Source organism: Prionailurus bengalensis, chromosome C1, assembly GCF_016509475.1.
Source record: "Prionailurus bengalensis isolate Pbe53 chromosome C1, Fcat_Pben_1.1_paternal_pri, whole genome shotgun sequence".
Taxonomy (NCBI): domain Eukaryota; kingdom Metazoa; phylum Chordata; class Mammalia; order Carnivora; family Felidae; genus Prionailurus; species Prionailurus bengalensis.
In genome coordinates, this window is record NC_057345.1 from 43829199 (window position 1) to 43845303 (window position 16105).

General features: G+C 53.2%; 1 protein-coding gene across 1 annotated transcript; it reads right to left on the reverse strand.

The window, feature by feature from the left end:
- Positions 1 to 6726: 6726 nt before the first annotated feature.
- LDLRAD1 (low density lipoprotein receptor class A domain containing 1) lies at positions 6727 to 15815 on the reverse strand. The gene is made up of 6 exons (XM_043573340.1): positions 15744 to 15815; positions 15018 to 15072; positions 12327 to 12452; positions 10147 to 10284; positions 8279 to 8407; positions 6727 to 7075 (listed from the first exon to the last, which is right to left on the reverse strand). Exons 1-6 carry the CDS (start codon positions 15813 to 15815, stop codon positions 6927 to 6929), a joined length of 669 nt encoding a protein of 222 aa, XP_043429275.1. The 3' UTR covers positions 6727 to 6926.
- Positions 15816 to 16105: the final 290 nt, after the last annotated feature.

The following is a 16105-nucleotide window of genomic DNA, read 5'->3' on the forward strand; positions in this document are numbered from 1 at the left end:
TTCTCCCCAAAATTGGTCTGTAGTTTCAATGCTATTTCAAACAAAATTCCAGCAGCACTTTTCTGTAGAAATTGGCAAACTAATTTTAAAATTCATATGGAAGTGCAAAGGACCTAGACAGAATAGCCAAAAAATACCTTTGGAAAAGAACTAAGTAGAAGGACTGATACTGCCTGATTTCAAGGCTTAGTATAAAGCAACAGGAATCAAGGCAGTATGGTATAGGTACCAAGACAGACTAATAGATTAGTGGAACAAATAGACCACAAGTATATAGATTACTGATTTTTTTTTTAAGTTTATTTATTTTGAGAGAGTGCAGGGGAAGGGCACAGCGAGAGAGGGAATGAGAATCCCAAGTAAGCTCCATGCTGTCAGCACCAAGCCTGATGCAGGGCTCGATCCCGTGAACTGTGAGATCATGACCTGAGCCGAAATCAAGAGTCAGATGCTCAACCGACTAAGCCATCCGGGCGCCTCTATAAATTACTGATTTTTGACAGAGACGCAAAGGCAACTCAGTAGAGAAAGCATTGTCTTTCCAACAAATGGCACTGGAACAATACCATGTGCAAAAACAAAACAAAAAGAATATTGATTCATTCCTTGCACTATATACAAAAATTAACTCAAAATGGGTCATAGACCTAATTGTAAAAACAAAACTATAAGCCTTCTAGAACGCAGAGGGTAAAATCTTTGTGACCTAGGGCTAGGCAATTATTTCATATATACAACACCAGAGCATTATCCATAAAAGAAAAAATCTGGGGCACCTGGGTGGCTCAGTTGGTTGAGCATCCAACTTTGGCTCAGGTCATGATCTCATGGTCTGTGAGTTCAAGCCCCGCGTCCGGCTCTCTGCTGACAGCTCAGAGCCTGGAGCTTGCTTTGAGTTCTGTGTCTCCCTCCCTCTCTCTCTGCCCCTCCTCTGCTCACTCTCTCTCTCTCTCTCTCTCTCTCTCTCTCAAAAGAATAAATCAACATTAAAAAAAATTTTTTTAATGAAAAAATCTGATAAATTGGACTTCATCAAAATAAAAAATTTCCACTCTTGGAAAGGCACTGTTAAAAGAATGAAAACACAAGCCACAGACTGGGAGAAATATTTGCAAATTACACATCTGATAAAGAACATGTGTTCAGAGTACATAAAAAACCGTCAAAGCCCAGTAATGAAAAAACAAGCAATCTAATAAAATAAAATGGGTAAGGAATTTGAAGGAACCCTTCACCAAAGAAGAAATATACATGGCAAGTAAGCACATGAAAAGATGCTCAACATCATCAGTCATTAAGGAAATGCAATGTAAAATCACACCGAGATGCTGCCCCACACCTACTAGAATAGCTACGATGAAAAAGGCTGGCCATAGCAAGTGCCGGCAAGGATACAGAGCAAGGGAACTCTCCTGTTGCAACGGCGGGAATGTAAAATGATACAACAGCCACTTCGGAAAACAGGCAGTTTCATAAAAAGGTAAACATCCAGCCATCTCACTTGCAGGTATTACCCCAGGATAAAGGAAAAGTCTCCTGTCCAGATAAAGATTTATCTGGACATGATCATAGGGGCTTCATTTGTAATAGCCCAAAATGGGAGTAATCCAAAATCCATTAACAAATGAATGCGTCACTGAAGAGTGCCTCTCTTCAGCCTGGAGTGCACCAATTGTGGTAGATTTATACAAAAGAATACTAGTCACCAATAAGAAGGAAGGCCGATCAGGCATGCTACAACATGGGTGAGCCTCATAATAGTTATTCTGAGCCAACGAAGCCAGCCTGGCCAAAAGGGTATATACTATGTGATTCTATTTCTATAACATTGTAAAAAAAAAAAAAAAAAAAAAAAAAAAAAGGACAGACTATACTGAAGAAAGATAATCACTGGCTGCCTGAATATGAGAGTAAGGACTGAGGAGAGTGAGGGCAAAGGGTGATGAATATGTTCACGATCTTGATTGTAATAGATTCATGGGTATGTACCTATGTCAAACTTATGAAAATGTACACTTAAAATATGTGTAACTTATTGTATGTCAATTATACTTCAATAAAGCTATTTTTATAAGTGTTTTTAAATGTTTATTTTCGAGAAAGAGAGAGAGAGAGCAAGAGGGGAGGGGGTGGAGAGAGAGACAGAGGATCCAAAGCGTGCCCTGTGCTGACAGCAGAAAGCCCGACGCAGGCCTTGAATTCATGAACCGTGAGATCATGACCTGAGCTGAAGTCAGACGCTTAACCGATGGGGCCACCCAGGCACCCCACAATAAAGCTGTTTTTAAAAACTCATTAACATATACTTGAGATCTATGCATTTACTGCGTGTAAGTTATACCTCAATAATTTTTTTTTAAGAGGATTCAGAGAAATCACTTCTACCTTGACCTGGAGTTTCTGCATATCCCTCAGAATCCCAGTGACACCCAGCAGACAGTCAGTGCCACTTTGAGCTGGTCCCAGTGTCCTCTTGTCAAAAGCCTGGCTGGGCTCTGAGTTTCTCACCACTTCCAATACCTGTGGTTCAGAGAGTCCAAGGATGGACGGAGAGTCCTGGGCAAACAGTGACCACAGAGGGTTAAAGCAGACCAGATTTCCAGTGCAAGCCCTACAGTGAAGGCTGAGCCTCTTTAAATTTCATCCATCCGTCCCTGGGTGCGGGGGGTGGGGGGAGCCGGGGCCAGGGAGATAGCAAATATTGACGCTGGCTGCCTGGGTTCTCGATTCAGCCTGTGGCATTAAATCCGCCATTCTGTCCATGTGAGCCAGGGGAGGGGCCTGGCTGGCCGCCCTGGGCTCTGTGGCTTTCTGGACCTGGCGTATGAGTGTTGTCTGGGAGGTTGCTGTGGCACCTGCCTCTTTCTGAAAGGAAGTACCGATAAACAAGAAAAGAACAAACGCCATTCTGCCAGCGGCAGCCACCTCCTGTTGACAGGCCGGTTCCCCCTGGCCTGGCCTCCAGCTCTCTCTTCCAGGGAATCCTGGCTGAGGAAGAGTGAGACGTCAAGGGGCGGGGTGGGGGGTACGACAGGCTCTGGATCTGGACCTCTTACGGTTTGATCCTGGCCACGTGATCTCAGGCAAGTAACTTTATCTCTCTGTGCCTCTGTAAAGTGTGAATAACCAAACCAGGTTCCTGGAACGTTTGCGAACACGAGGGGAAATGAGATACAAGGGACAAGACATAGATAAGTTTGTGGCACTGCTTGGCAGATACTACATGCTGACTCAATGTTGCCTTTTAATAGTCACTAAAGTGAAAGGTCCCTGGCACAGTGCTTGGCCCTCCCCTTTCTTCTGCTTAAAGCTTTAAAGTTTCCCAGCGGCGTTCACATTCTGGATCTCACTTTTTCTTCTCAATGAGCCTGCAAGATAGTTTGACGATGACATCATGATTCCTGATGCACGGAAGAGAGACTTCTTTGCAGCCCCTCCTCGGAAGGAAGAATCAAATGTGTTCCTCCTGCTAAAGACCTCTGCCAGCACCCTGCAGTCTCCAGAGTCAAGTTTACTCCCTGCAGCCCAGAGTCGGAGGCTCTTCCTCACACTGCAGCCACGGGGTACTGTCTCACATTCCCTCAGCCACCGGGTGCCCTGCCTGCACGCTTCAGCCTGGGCTACCCTGTCCCTGCTTCCCACTTGGCTCCTGCATGGCCCTACTCAGGCATCACCACCACCAGAAGCTTCCCGGCGTTCAACAGCAGACTGCCACAGCTAAGTGCCCAGGCCCCTGGCTCTGCCCCCGACCGGTTGGAGGGTTAAGCTCTCACTTAGAACTGTGCATGCGTGGCTCATAGTAAGCACTCATCAAGTGCCAACTGTGTGCACCTGGAAAGCTGGCTTTTAGTCCTTGCTTTGCTACTGGCACACTGCGTGGACTGGGACAAGTTTGTCCCAGCCTTGTTTCTCTGTCCTGAGAAAGGAAGCATCTTTCACATGCTTCCTAGGGGCCTGTGGAGGGGTTTGGTGGAGAGAGGAGGGTAAAATGATGTGCAAACAGTGGGGCCTCAGGGCACTTTCTTTTTTTAAAACTTTTTTTTTAATGGTTATTCATTTTTTGATAGAGACAGAGCGTGAGTGGGGGAGGGACAGAGAGAGAGGGAGACACAGAATCTGAAGCAGGCTCCAGGTTCCGAGCTGTCAGCACGGAGCCCGACGCGGGGCTTGAACTCACAGACCGTGAGATCGTGACCTGAGCCGAAGTCGGATGCTCAACCGACTAAGCCACCCAGGAACCCCGAACGGGCACTTTCTGAAAAGAACCGCGGCCACTGAAGAAGCCCAGGACTGGATGACCACTGGGGTCCACCTGCCTCTACTCTGCAGGGCCCAACTACGGCACCAATAGGAAATGTTTTCCTGGCGGGAACCGGGCACTCTCCTGCTGCCCGAACCACAGAGGCTGACTGGTGTGAACAAACTAAGGGCATATTCCCATGGCCTCCTCCCAGCAACTTTGTTTTCAACAGCCAGGGCTCAGGGCATTGGAAACACATTATATCTGAGTGCTGGAATGTGCCTCTGGAACGTTCCTTGTTCCTTTCTTCCCCTGGAGACGGGTGTCCTGTTGGAGAAGGCATGGCCCAGGGAGGGAGGACTGGTACTCCTTCTCAGGCCTCTGGACTCCTCTATCTCCTTTTCCCTTTCCCCATGCCCCTCCCCGCCAGGCACCCATAGGGACCTCCTCTCCCCGCCCCCCACCTCACTCCCATAGGGCCCTCCTCTCCCCACTGCCCCCCAATGCTCCCATAGGGCCCTCCTCTCCCTGCCCCCACCCATGCTCCCATAGGGACCTAAGGCCCAGGTTTTCCCACCCATAAGTAGCCCTTGACTACCCCCTCTGCCCAGTTGGTCCAAGTGCTGGCATCTCTTTCTTGGATTATTGCAATTAAAGTTCATCGGAGGTCCAGAAAACTTCCTTGCTCCTTGGCCCCGATGATGCCCACTGCCCTTAGGATGAAGCGTGACAAGCTGTGCCCTGAGGGATCACATCCCTCTTCGCCTCCTCACCTTGTCTCCTACTGTCTCCTACCCCCAGCCCATGCTTTGGCCTCTCTGGCCTGCTGGGCATTCCTTGGCCGAGCTGTGCCCTGTCACACACCCATACTTTCATTCACACTGGCCCCTTGGAGGGGAATGCCCTTCTCCTCCACCTCTACCCCTGGAAATTCTCCTACCCTCCAGAGCCAGCCCAAGTGTCCTTGCTCTGGACCAGGTGTCAGGAGTGCCTCACTTGTGCCGTTAGTTGGAATGAAGCTCAGCCAAGGGTGCCAGAGCCCTGGGCTGACCATCCCTCAGCCAGCATCCCTGAGGCACCTTGTTCCAGGAGCTGGTCCTCAGGTCGTCAGTGTCGGGGACATGATTGTATCCTCACTCCCCAAAGGCCTCTCCTTGGTGCCCTGATCCCAGCATTTCCTGTTGCCCATCCATCCCTCTACGTGTGAGGTGCCTCCCCCATGAGACTCTGTTCCTCGTGTGCTGGGATCCAGCTGTCTTCCCTCTTGGGTGCCTGGCCCTGGCTTGGCCCACAGCAGGTGCACGGAGGCTGTGCAGTGAGTCAAAGGATGAACTGGAGCTCAGCAATCTCTCAGATGCTCATTTTCAACTCAAAACTCACAAAAGACTGCTATATAAAACCAATTAATTTCCAATGGAGATATGTCTGTCTCCTTCAACAGGAACCCTCTCGTTGGCCAGATTCTAAGTCTCTCTTTTGGAATAAGGGCAGGCCACATTCTGCCCTTCAAGCTACCTTGTTTAAATACCCCACAGAGATTCTGTTCCTGGCCAAGGTATAATCACATTGGTAGCAGGAAAGGCTTCAGAGCCTAGAGACCAGAGACCATGCTTGAGTTCCAGTTCCAGCACTGTCTTTGCTGTATGACCTGAGCAAGCCATTTCTTCCTCTGGGCCTCAGGATACCGTCCTCGTCTGTCTGGCTATTGTGAAACCAGAAAGTATTCAAAGAAACAGTTCATTCACTCAGACACCAGCACCAAAATATAATACCCACTTCAGGAAACCTGGGCTGTTTGGCTGGGCAGCTGGTCACAGGGTAGAGGGTGGGGAGTGGTAGGGTGGAGAATGGGCAGTGAGCAGCTCCTCAAGCTTCTCTTTCTCCTGACCCTCTATTCTCCAGCTCAGAGCCTCCGGTGACAGCTTCCCAATGGCTGAATGGCCCGTACCCTGCCTCATATGCAATCTTCTGCGATCAATCAGTAGCACTCGCTGGGATTACCGTGTTGAGAAAAATGCTAAGGCTGCACGTGAGCCCGGCCGTTTGTCTTAGGTACCAGAGGGGCAGAAAGTGGCATACACTTCACATGTATGTTCCATCCCTAAGAGCTAAATTCCTTAGCTTGGTTTTTTAAGTCCCAGACTTAACCTTTTTCTAAGGGGTGACAAGGTCAGGATCTGCAAGCCTGTCTTAGGGCAGAGGAATGTATTTCTTCTGTGTCGCCCAGAAACAGGCCCAAAATCATGGAGGCAGATTCCATTCATCTTAGGAGCTGCCTATTACGGTAATGAACCCTTATCACTGTAAGCATTCAAGGAGAGGCTGACCAACTTGAAGTCAGGAGAGGCAGTTTTTTAAGAGAGAGAGCAAGCAGGGGAGGGGCAGAGTGAGAGGGAGAGAGAGATTCTTAAGTAGGCTCCATGCTCGGCTCAGAGCCTGGTGCAGGGCTCGAACTCACGACCCTGAGATCATGACCTGAGCCAAAATCAGGAGTTTGAGATTTAATCGACTGAGCCACCCAGGCGCCCCCAGGAGAGGGGATTCTTGTTCACAGGCAGTGGTGCATGGATCCCACTAGATGATCTTGTAGCCTCCTTCCTGCCTTCGCGTTCTTGGATGTGATGCTCGTGTGAAGGGTTATGAGTGCCGTTCCAGCCAGCCTCCCAGCCTGGCCCGGGTGGCCCCCTCAGGGTCCAGGACAGGAGTATTCATCAGACCAGTCGGAGCAGTGCTGAGTGTGGTCACGGCACAGGACCCTCGGGATGCAGTCACAGTACTTGAAGACAGTGGAGGGGCAGCGCCACCAGCCGGGGCCACAGGGTGGGCATGCAGTCACTGTGGGCACAAGAGCCAGCAGAAGGGCCGCTGCTGTGTCCTGGAGTGCCCTAGGCACCCACCCACCCCTGGCTCTGAAATCTGCCATAGCTCCCCATAGAGCCACCCCATCAGACATGGGTCGCCTATATGCCTTATCTCCCAGTGGGAGAGAGAATTTAGACTCCCCAAATCGTAGGCTATGTGACCACACACAGCCTTACCCTGTCTGAGCCTCAGTTTCCTCATCTGCTCAAGGATGTTATTAAGGAAGATAAGCAAAGTGCTAGGCCCATGGTCAGTGTGGGATATTAAGGGGAGCATACTGTCTCCCGCAGCCTGTCTTCCCTCCCTCGCTCTGACTCAGCCACGCCAGCCAACTTATGGTGACTCTCGGAGGATGGCTCACAGACTTCCTGCCTTCACCCTGTACCCTGGGCCTCCAGTGTGCTTCTTGCACACTCAGCATCTGCCTGTTAAAACCTGCTTGAACAGTGCCTCTTCTGAGAAGTCTCCCTTGATTCTTACCCCCCCCCCGCCCCCCACTGACCGCCCCGCAAACCCTCTCTAGGGTTTTTGGAACCCAGCACTTCCTTTTGGCATCAACGTGATGTTAGTCTTGAGGGTAGGACACATGTTTGACTCCTGACTATCCCCCAGCAGAACCTGGCACCAGGGCCAGCCCCTCACAGTGCTCGGAACACGTTTGTTGATTGAACAATGGGGAAGAGATTGAAAGGAAAGTCTGGGCAGTGAAAGAGCTTCAGACTTGGAGTCAGGAGACCTGGGTTTATACCCATGCTTCTTTCCTATCGCTTATTCTATTAAGTCCCTTCTCTGACCTCAGTTTACCTACATATGAATTTGGGGCCAGTGATTCCTATGCTGCTTCCTCACAGGGCTTTTGGGAGGTACAGAGGGGATGAAGGAAACTCGGGTTCACATCCCAGTTCAGCCATGTACGTACTCTTTGCGTGACCACCCTCTGGGCCCCAGTTTCCTCATCTGTGCCCTTGAGGGTGAGCTCCCCACCACAGAAGAATAACCTACTCCAGCAGGAGCCACCTGGAGTGGTAGTGAGCACTCCGCCACTGGAGGCATTCAAGCAGGGGTGGAGAACTTCATGGTATGTGAGAAGGGGAGGCAGGGGGAACCTCTGAGATTCTCTGGTCAAATTCTGCCCTTTGGCCACTGCCCCAGCCCGGCCTGTGCCCAGACCCTTACCTGGGCTCAGTTCATCTGAGCAGTCCCCGCAGTTGTTAATGCCATCACACTTTTGGTCCGAGTAGATCCAGGAAGACGGGTCTCCACAGTGGGCCACGAGGAAGCTGGGGAGGCTCTGGGGCACATCCCCTACAGGGGGACAGGTGAAGCAGGGGGAAGTCCACATCCGGCCTCCAGACGTCTATCAGGAGGTGGATTGTCCTGGCCACCCTGGCAGTTGCCAAACGGACTCACAAGGAGGTTTCCTGGGGCGGAGGTCATGTCAAGGGCAGAGGAGTGCTCTTTCCCTGTCTGCCCAACAAGATGCCCAGAGAGTGGCATCTCCCTTCCTCATTCCCGGCTTGGCTCTGGTGCATGCCCACCCCACACCAGGGCTTGCACTATTCCTTCCTCCAGAAATGTCCTTCTTGACACCTCTCCAAAACCATCCCACTTCTAAGTCCAGGTTCAAGTTCCTTCACCTCCAGGAAGCCTCCAACAGGAACATAACAAGAGTAAACATGAAATCTTGCATTCGGGCGCCAGAACTCAGAGGATGCGGGTTCACATACTTTGTGAGAGGGCGTCAGAGCACCGTTCTTGCAAGTGGGTTCTGTGTTAGAGGGGTGAAAGGGCTACCAAAAATTCACATAAACTCAGGCCACATCACGAGAGGCCTTTGGGAGTGGAAAAGCCTTTGTTCCTTGGACAAGCCAGGGCCAGCCAGAAATGTCATGGATGCTTCTGGAGCCCGACCAGGGAGAGGGGCAAGGGTAGCTGGTGTGTGTCCTATGGTGTGCTGGTGGAATGGAGAAAACCAAGCACAAGGGGATGACTGTAGGGGTTCAGAGTGTGGCCCGAGGAAGGAGACTCTCACGGTAGGCGAGAGAGCAATCTGCAAATCCATGCAGTGCCACCATCATGGAAGATAGATCAAAATGTGGTTCAGATGAGAGAACAGAGTTGGAACCAATCAAGGATGCTGCAGGGAGACAGCTCTAAACTTGGCACAAGGGAGACATTCCCATGGAAACTATGTGATGAAGGAGGGGAGCAGTGCCTCACGCTGTAGTGAGCCCCCCATCCTAGACGTATGCAAGCAGAGGCTCGGTGGCCTTTATTGGGTGTGTTATGAGGGCATTTGGGCATGAGCTGGGACATGGACCAGATGACCTTTAACATCTCCTCTAGTCTAGCGTGTCCACGATAAAGTGACCCTTTCCCCATCCGATCCCCCCCCCCCCCCGCCCACCCACTCCAACACAGTAGACTCTCTCCCTCCTACATGGAAAGTGCCCCGTCTACACAGCCATGGTTTTTCTCTCCTGAGTACTGTCAGGTCCCTAAGTTCTGGGACCAGGTTTTCTCATTCATTCCATCATTGATTCAGGAAGTCATCCCAGATCTAGTCCTCTGCCAGGAACTGGAGCCCCCAGACCAAGTAGACCAGGCCTGCCCTAGAGGGGTTCACAGTCTGGTGGGGGTGGCCAATGTGCCAATGTGAGTAGGGCTGGGACAGGGGGAAGCACGGCGGCTATGGGAGCCCAGGGGAGGGAATTAACCTACTTTGAGAGGGAAGGTTTCCTGGTGGAGTTAACACTTGAACTCTCCCTTGAAAGATGGATACAGGTTCTCAGGGAGTGGAGATGCATAGAGCGAAGACCTTCCTAGCATGGGCACGTATGTGTGCATGTGCCTGGGACAGGGTGAGGACAGTGCTCCTCGCTGAGGGTACCATACAAGCAAAGGCTGGGGGACATGAAGGTGCCTGGTAGACTGGGGACTGTAGAGCTTCAGTATGGCTGCAGGGAGAACAGAGTGGGGGGGCAACCGTAAATGGGCCCTGGAGGGGCCCACTCGGGGCAGGGCAGGACGGAGCAGGTACTCACGGCACATGGCCTCGTCCTCATCCTCGCCCTGGGCACAGGTGCGGACGCCGTCACAGACCCTGCTGGCTGGGACGCAGCTCCTCCGGTCGTGGCACAGGAAGCCTGTCCTGTTCATCAGTGTCACACAGGTCTGGACCCCTGAGTTGGCAGGGAGAGACCCCGGAGGCTCAAGAGCGGTGCTTACAAGGACATCACGAGTACCTGAAGCTGAGCCTTACACTGAGCCTACCCACAGGACCAGGTGTGACCCTGGCGGGATGGTGACGGAGATGAGGTCCAAGCCCCCACTCTACCATTTGCCAGCTGTGTGACCTTCGGCAGACTACTTGACCTCTCTGAGTCTCAGATTCCTTGTCTGTACAATGGAGATCAGAGCACAAACCCCATAGGACTGCTGGAGAGATTACATGAAAGCTTGTGTGTGAATGACCCTACCACAGAGAACAGGCAGAGTGAGTCATGGTTCCCTCCTTTACTGAGAGCTTAGGGTCAGTCCCATGGAGGCCCCTGAGGACAGCGTTCCAGTCCATGAAGTGGTTTTAATCGTGGAGGTCCTGGTGCCAGGTCAGGTTGGCAGGAGCAATCTAGTGGGGCCTGCTGGGGACCGTTAGGCCACAGTCCCTTACCTGTGGGCACAACTTCATGGGCTGCAGAGCCCTTTCACATTTGTACTCTACTGTTTCCCCCAAAAGCCCTGTGAGGTGTCATCATTAGCCCCACTTTACAGATGAGAAAAGTAAGGCTCAGACAGATGCAAGGCCCAGTCCCACCGCTGATAGCCCAGGCCTGCTGGGGCTGGCTCTTCCCTGAGGCTGAGGCTGGCCCCCCAGTGTCCAGCTGAGAGTCTTCTCTTCCATCCCACTGGGGGGAACACCCACCCCGTGGCTGCTCCAAAGAACTAAAGGAGAGAGACTGGCAGACAAGTGGGGGGTCGCCCTGGCCCCACGGGCTGTGCCTGTGTATATATACGTGTGTGCAGGTTGGAGATGGAATCGGGGCTGTGCACGTGTGTTTGGGCACCCATGAACCACGTCTCACCTCCCAGAGCTAGCTTGGCTTCTAGGAGGGGGACTGACTCTCAGAGATACATTGTCACACATACATACACACAGCGACACACATGCACATACTCAGACACGTGCACACACATGCACACGAACACACACACAGACACCCGCACACACACTGACACACACATACAGACATACGTGTCATTCACGGGCACATGAGTGCAGCTCCACATGTGTTCACGTCTACCGTCAGTGCCCGTGTTCTTGCACAGACACATAGAGTACTGTGGATTTTACCCCCTACCCCCACATTGTCCCCTTATACCCCCCCACCTGGCTCCAGAGACCTCTCTGAGAAATGACACCCCACCCCCAGCTTAAGCCCCTTCCCATGGCTCTCTGGATGGTGACCCCTCCCCAGGACAGCCCTGAGGCCCTGGGCACCTGCCTCGCCCCCTGCTCTTGCCCTGGGTGTCCCCTGGCCTCCTGCAGTCTCTCCTTCTCCTCATGTTTCCTCTCATCCCAGGGACTCTACACATGGGGTTGCCTGTGCCCAGGACATTTTTCCTGCCATCCCCTCCAGTAACCAGTTCCCACTTTTTCTTCATGGCTCGGCTCCCTTTCACCTCTCAGGGCGCCCACGTCACTCCTAGACTGGGTCAGTGCCCCTGTTCCAGACTCGCAGAGCCCCCATTAATCCTGCCTACAGGTGCTTATTTGATGAATGTCCTTTAATCTCCAAACTGCGAGCTCCACGAGGCAGAGACTGTGTTGGGGTTCAGCACTGAAGTCAGGGCTGCAGGGATGTCCCAGACATGTCCCTGTCCTTTATGGTGGAGGCAGATACACAGGTAGACGGCACCTCCCAGGATAGCCAGGCCAGGGGAAGAGGAAGTATGTGGGGCTGTGGGGACCGAGACACATGGCCTAGCCTATGGGCCAGGGAGGATTCCTGAGGAAGGTGATGTCAGAGCTGGTCCTCTCAATAACTCCTATCACAGATGTGCAAATGGCAGCCCAGACGTGCATGTGGGCCGTGTCTGCGCACACACCCTGGGAATTGTCCCAAAGCCTGTTCGTGGAGCAGCCAGCGGCGTTAGGATTCCTTATCTCCCTGTCCCCGGATCCCCTCCTGGTAAGTCCAGCCCACCCTCTTTTGACCACACTGACCTGGTGTGCGCGGGGGGAGTCCAAGGATGGTGACCAGGGCGATCAGGGCTGCGAGAGTCACCAGAAGCAGGAGCAAGAAGGCTGAGAGGCAGGCGCCTCGGCGTGAGCAACAGAGGGAGCCAAAGCCTATGATGTACGGGGTGGGAAACCAGTGACCAAGCAGCTAGGGATCCTAATCCCTGGCCCCTATAGGTGTGCCTCCCCTCCTAGGGGTGCAGGGGCAGGAAGGGCTCCCTGGAGGAGGGGGTGCCTGAGCCTTCCACGATGCTCCCGGTCCTGCCTGTGGGCCCACCTCCACCAAGCACCCATCCCTCGCCCCGGCCAGTAGCTGGCCAGTGATAAACATGTCAGAATAAACATCCCAGTCACTGCTCCACTGCCCTCACCCAGATGTCCTCCCTCGAGGACTTCTCAGGGGGCCAAGAGAGATGCCCACCTGCTTGGTGAGCCCCTGCCTGGGGAAAAACTAAAGCGGGCCTTCATAGTCATTAATTTTTCAAAAAGAACCTTTATTTTATAGACGAGGAAACTGAGGCTCAGAGAAGAAAATGTCCAGGTCACCTTGTGCAGAGCTGGGACATGAGTCGTACCCTTTGCAGGATGCCAGCTGATTGTCCATTCTGGAGCCAGCCAGGATGCAGGTTAGAATCCCAACTGGACCATACTGAGAAACCACTTTATTTTTCTAGGCCTCTTTCCTCATGTGGAAAATGGGGGTCATAATACCTACCTTAGGGTTGTTGAGAGAGCTAAGCTAAGCTAGTTAACGGATAAGAGCAGAGCTTGGCACGTAGTAATTGCTCTAAAGGCTTTAGCTATTATTGTTTGCTGAGCACCGACTATGTGCCAAGCTGTATCCTAGGCACTGTGGAAATAACTGTGAGAGGAGACATCCTGCTCCTTTAACTTCCCTGGCTCCTTTAAATTTTGCTTCCTCATGAAAATAATGAAAGAAAGCTTTATTAAGGACCTATGAGGTGCCCTGCTCTGTAAAGGACAGAAAAACAGTAGTCATGGCTCTGGTCCTTATGCCCTGAAAGCTTGTTGTACTTAGAGGACAAGGCATGGATGGGGAAAAGGAAGAGTGTGGGTGCCCACTGCTCTGTCCTCTGGGCCACAGTTATCGCAGAAAAAGGGGCAAGACAGGTCTTAGGCATCTCGAGGTCTCCAGCGTCCCGTTGAGAGGCAAGACACACAGTAGGTGCTTTGTGACTGCTCTGACCTAGAGATGCCAGAGACACAGGAGGGCCCCCAGTTCGGGTGAGTTCATGTCACTTCCCTCCAGTCCACTCACATTTCTGGAGCTGCCTACTCTGTGCTTGCCCGCCCATCAGACGGGTACCTGGACACGGGCAGCTCCGGTGCCAGGCACTAAGTGTCGAGCAGGCATGAGCAAGGTGGTATGGCTGCTGGACGGAGGGGTGTGGGAAGCACAGGCGGGATTTCCACAGGCAGGTGAGGGGAGGGTGCAAGGACAAGGCATCCCAGGTAGAGAGTGTAAGAGTAAAGGCTTGACGGAGGGCGCGCGCGGGGGAGGGCAAGTGGCCTGGTGTGGCTGGAGCCCCTGAAGGTGTGCCCTGGGAGAGGAGCTAGAACAGGCGATGCAGCATGAACTGAAAATCCCCAACCCCCGCAGCCCTGGTCGTTGGCAGACACAGGGTAAACTCCGGTAACCAGGGAGACAGCGGAGAGCCTGGTCAGCCAAGCAGCTGCTCCTCAAATATTTGTGCAGCACGGGCTGCGGGCGGGGTGTCGCGGGAGACGCTTGAGACCCATTGGCGGCGCCAAGGCCTGAGCCCAGGTGAAGATGCCGCTAGGCAAAGCTAAAAAGCCCTCGGGCGCCAAACCGTTCCGGACAGACGGGAACCCAGACTGTCTGTTCCACAGCCACGCCCACCGGGAGCCGCACTGGGAAATACACAAGCCCCGGTGTGGAGCCACAGGGACGCAGGGGCTTTGCCGCCAGAGGAACCCCAGTTCGAATTTGAACTCCACCTCTCCCACCTCCCAGCTGTGTGGGATCCCAGTTTGGCCAAGTTCCCCAAACTCCCTTCTCCTCAGCTGCTCCGTCTTGTTACTGCCCCAAACAGGACCCCTTCCCGGAGCGGCCTGGGGATTAAAAAGAGGCCATACAGTGCCAGGCACATACTAGGGGGGTTGATTCTTGATAGCCATTATTATTATCATCCACCTCTCTGGTTCTGTTTCCTCGGTGACAGAAGTGGACCAAGACAGGGCTCAATAGATGTGTGTTCCTTCCTTCCTTCACTGCGTAAAGGGAAAGCAAACTGTGCTGGGTACACCGTGAGTCAGTGTCACAATGGAAGTGCTAAGTATGTGATCCTGCCCGCTTTATCCCTCAGAGGTAAAGAGCAGAGCCCAGGTCATGCACTCAGTCAGGGCTTTGGCTCCAGAGCTCTTCCCTCTATAGGTTACAGGGGGCGCTGTATGTGGTGCGGGGGTCTGTGACAGGCAGCGCACAGTAGGCGCTCAACGAACGCATGGAGAGAAAGAACAAGCCTCGTAAGCAGGTGACCGTCAGCAGGGCTGGCCAGGAAGCTGGGAGCGGGTGACATTAGCATGGGGGCAGAGGTCCGAGGGACAGTGGGAGCCGTGGGGAGCCCTCTTCATGCGTCTGTAGCCGTGGCCCAGCTTCAAGGGAGCCCCACCTGGGAGCCCTCTGTCCTTTACCTTCCCCTCCAGGGAGGGCTTTGGTTCCAGCAGCAGCATTGCCATTGCCATCTCCCTGCCCAAGAGACAGAACGGGTTTTCAGAAGGGTCACGGAGGGTCTTCCATGGAACCACAGGCCCCCAAAGCCAGCGCGCTAAGTGCCTCAGACCTGCTTCTCGATTCCACACCTGTGCCTAGACTCTTTCTCTCCACTTGGCAAACATTCCTTCTTCAAACTGGCTTAGGCTCCTCCTTGGAGGGGCTTTCCTTGATGCCCCCTCCCGTAATGGTGATGGCTGCCTCCCCTGGCCTCCTGTCCACCTGGTTCCTCTGTCCCCCTTCCAGCACCCACCACCCAAACCGTGCAGCTGGTTCACCTGTTGGGCCCCCTACAATCTGGGAGGGAGCCTCCAGAGCAAGGGGGACCTGGGCCACCTCAGCACCTCACCACTTTACTGCCCACTCCTTGCCCCGGGGTTGACTCCCCCAGGTCAGGAGCCATTTTAAAGTTGTTCTTGGGGCACCTGGGTGACTCAGTTGGTTGAACAACCGACTCTTGATTTCTGCTCGCATCAGGATTCCAGGGTTGTGGGATCAAGCCCCACGCTGGGCTCTGCACTGAGCATGGAGCCTGCTTGAGATTTCTCTCTCCCTCTCCCTCTGCCTCTCTCCCCTGCTCACACACTCTCTTTCTTTCTGAAATAAAATTTGAAAAAAAAAAAATCAATCCATCAATCAGCTCTTACCTGGGGGAAGATTTTGTTCATGTCTCTGGCCTCTAGCTCCCAGCTCCAGCCTCCTGGCACTGGGGGCCCCATGCAGAGAACTCAGCGGGTTCCTGCCCTGTCACCAGGGGCAGCCTGGAGGAGGGAGGGTGTGAGGCCTGGCCACACCCTCCCTGCGGGCAGTCCCTTCCCAGGCTGCCTGCCTCCTGCACTCCTTCCCAGGGCCTCTCCCCACCCTGCAGTCTGATGGCACACTCTCAGGTTAGAATCTTCCTGCCCACGTTACCAACCAAGAGCCTGTGGTTCAGAGAGGGAGAAATTGCCCCAAGTGTCGCAGTAGGGGGCAAGCGGGATTCAGACCTGCTTTTTCCTCTACATCAGTG